The following is a 3,054-nucleotide window of genomic DNA, read 5'->3' on the forward strand; positions in this document are numbered from 1 at the left end:
CTGTAGCGGCTTTTGTGTTCCCTTGGACATCTCAGAGGATTTGTCCAGCAGCAAAATGAGGATGAACAATAATCTGACATTTGTGTTAGAAATGGTATAGTACCAGATGTGTAGTGAGGCATTTGGAATTGAGGCACCTTTGTGATTTTGCTTCTGCTTTTAGAATGTCAGTGGACTCTGCCAGTCTCCAGCCTTATGGCAATCCCCTGTGGAAAACCTTGCAAGAAAAGTTAGGAGTTTGGATGACTTCTAAGAAGGGGCAGCTGGCCAAGTTATTTGTTCCTGAGTTTGGCTTTCAGAATTGTCTCCCTTGGTTAGAGTACCGCTGGCTAAAGTCCTGGTGACTTTTGCATCTGGAAGGGGCAGTTAGAAACCCAGGACTCTGCTGGGGCAAGTGAGCCAAATTTAATATAGGCTGGAACATTTCATGTCTAGAGCAAGGAATATCAGGGTCTCCTTTGGAGTTTGAAGACAAGTGTGTATGTCTGTGTAATGTGACATAGGTATATTTATTATCCCTCTTTTATTTTCTGGAACCTCTGTCCATTTTAGCTGGAGGAAATGAAAAGAGTTAGGAGTTGTGCATGTTTAAAATTAGTGTTGTATTAGAAGCTGGCCAGAGTTGAGCTCAGCTGCAGGACCAGCTTGAGTGAGGCTGTCAGCAAAAAGTAATATTGCTCTTCAGACTTGCTTCATAAGGGCAATCTAATTAAGAAGCCACAGGAGGGAAATTATTTGGAGTAGAGTTGGAGCTGGGTTGGTTGGAAATGTGCACTGAGCCAGGATTTGGAACAAGCTCAGTTACTTACAGTTACTATGAGCATAATTAGATTAATTTAAAACCTCATTCCTTCAGAAATAAGTGCTTTAGTGTCTGTGTCATAAACTCAGTTTCCTTTTGAGCACATTTCAATTCATTGAGCTGAGAGAAAAAGTAAATGGTTGAAAAGTTTTTGGAAATAAATTTGCCTTCTGCAGGAATGGATCAGCTTCCAAATCTCAGTTCCACAATACTCATAAAGAATCTGGACCTTTGTGAGTTCTAGAAAGATAAAAAGATAAATAGATTTTTTTTTCACTTACTATATTTCTTATCCACAGGGACCAGGCTTTTCCCTAAATTATTTCCAAACTGTGAAATCAGCAGCTCTGCTCTGTACTTCCTGGGCATGAAACACAAAGCTTGATTGTTCCTGGTCATTCAGGCCAGCTCAAGAGCTGTTTTGCTGTCCCCTGAGTGCCACTGTGGGACACATTCTGGTCTTCTGTGTGTGATTAACCTGGTGTGCTTGTTCTCACAGATGGTCCCACTGCCTCCTCTCTCACCCCAAAGTTCTGTGCACTCAGACCCTCAGTGTCTGGGGTCATGGATCCCAAAACTAAAGGGCAAAGGAAATGTGACAATAAAGGTTCTTATACTTGGTCCTGGTCAACTTCTTGGGGGCAGTATTTTGTCTGTGTTCTTTTTGACTGCAGCCATGAACACTTTCCCCATGGAAAATCGCTGACTTGCTGTGTTCAAGGTTTAGTTCTCAGTTGCCTTTTCAGTTACTTTTGTTTTTCTGATTGTGGAAACAGAAAATCAAAAAACAGGGGGGAAAAGTGTTTTCTTAAATCCTGACACTGTTCAAGAACAGCTAATGGGTTTCAATTGAAGTGTCCAGTGTTCTGATGTTTTTTATTTCTACACAGAAAACTCCTTTCAAACGGAGATTTTTCTACTGTCTGATTTGGAAATTATAGTGTAATAATGAGGTTATCACTGAACTGCAGGACAAATGTAAATACAGCACTCAGTGCCAACAACTGCATTAATTGGTAGATCCCACAAACCCAATTCATGAGCGCTAATTGTAGATTATTATTTGTTGATTAAGTCATTAACCCATTGACTTGCTTGCCGACCATGTAAGTTCTTATTCTGTCAGTTGTATTTGACCATGTCTGGACAAATTATCTGTAGGTCAGAGTTTTACTTAAAGCCAAATATCCTTCTTGGCACTGTCTGGAACAGCTTAAGACATTTTCAGCTTCTGGGGCTGATTGTTATCTCATGAGCTTTTTCACTCAGCAGCTCTTTTTCATTCTTGCAAGAATTCATTCCCCCATTTTTATATACTGGTGATTTTCCTTTCTAACTACATGTACGGTGTTGTTTTTTTTTTTTTTTTGCTGGTCTTTGCTTCTCCTTATAATTTCTCTGTAGCTGATACCTCACTAACGCGTATTTTGTGTGGAAGATATTCTGTAAATAAAAATGATTCTTGTGGTTTTTGTGGTATAAAGGAGACTGAAGTTGTGTGTAACTGAAGGTGTGTCATTTTATCTTTGTACAGTCCCTTAACTCCACATTTTGTTTGCTCTGTGAAATCTTCAGTGCCCAAAGGTCCCTTAGTTTGAGCAATAGGACAAGAGGAAAGAGCCTCAGGTTGTCAAGGGGAGGTTCAGGTTGAATATTAGGAAAAACTGTTCACAGGAAGGATGGTCAGGCACTGGCACATCTGCCCAGGGCAGGGGTGGAGTTGCCATCCCTGGAGGGATTTAAGACCTGTGGATGTTGCCCCTGGGGACAGTGCTGGGGAAGGGTTGGCCTGGATGGTCTCAGGGGGCTTTTCCAAGGTAACCAAGTGTGTGATTGTGTTGGTGCAGTCCCTCCTGACATCGTGGGCGAGGAGCAGAACGTGTCAGTGCTGCTGGGCCAGGCCCTGGAGCTGCGGTGCCAGGGCAGCGCCGTGCCCCCGCCCCGCCTCGCCTGGCTCAGGGACGGGCGGCCCTTGCTGGAGAAGCCAGGCCTGAGCATCTCGGCAGATGGCAGCGTGCTGAAGGTAAGCTGGGCAGGCAGGGCCTGCTGGGGCTCGCTCTGGGGAGCTGCACCCTCCATGGAGGTGGGACAGCAGGGTAGTGTGTGAGGAGGGAGGGATGGCAGAGATGTACCCCAGCTGTCTGGGTGCAGAGCTTGCTGGATTCATGCTCTTTTATTAATATTCTAGGAGACATATGTAAGAATAAAATGCAAACCTGAACCCCCTTTCCCTGCACATTTCCTGCATAATT

General features: G+C 43.8%; 1 protein-coding gene across 1 annotated transcript in view; it reads left to right on the plus strand.

Annotated features, from left to right (window-relative positions):
* HMCN1 (hemicentin 1) overlaps positions 1-3,054 on the plus strand; it is a gene marked incomplete at its 5' end in the record, with an annotated part of 164,443 nt that overhangs the window by 97,636 nt on the left and 63,753 nt on the right. The window contains one exon of the mRNA XM_031059162.1: positions 2,650-2,826. Within this exon, the coding sequence (XP_030915022.1) occupies positions 2,650-2,826 (177 nt within the window). The remainder of the gene's footprint in view (positions 1-2,649; positions 2,827-3,054) is intronic.

Source organism: Geospiza fortis, unplaced genomic scaffold (assembly GCF_000277835.1).
Source record: "Geospiza fortis unplaced genomic scaffold, GeoFor_1.0 scaffold229, whole genome shotgun sequence".
Lineage (NCBI taxonomy): Eukaryota > Metazoa > Chordata > Aves > Passeriformes > Thraupidae > Geospiza > Geospiza fortis.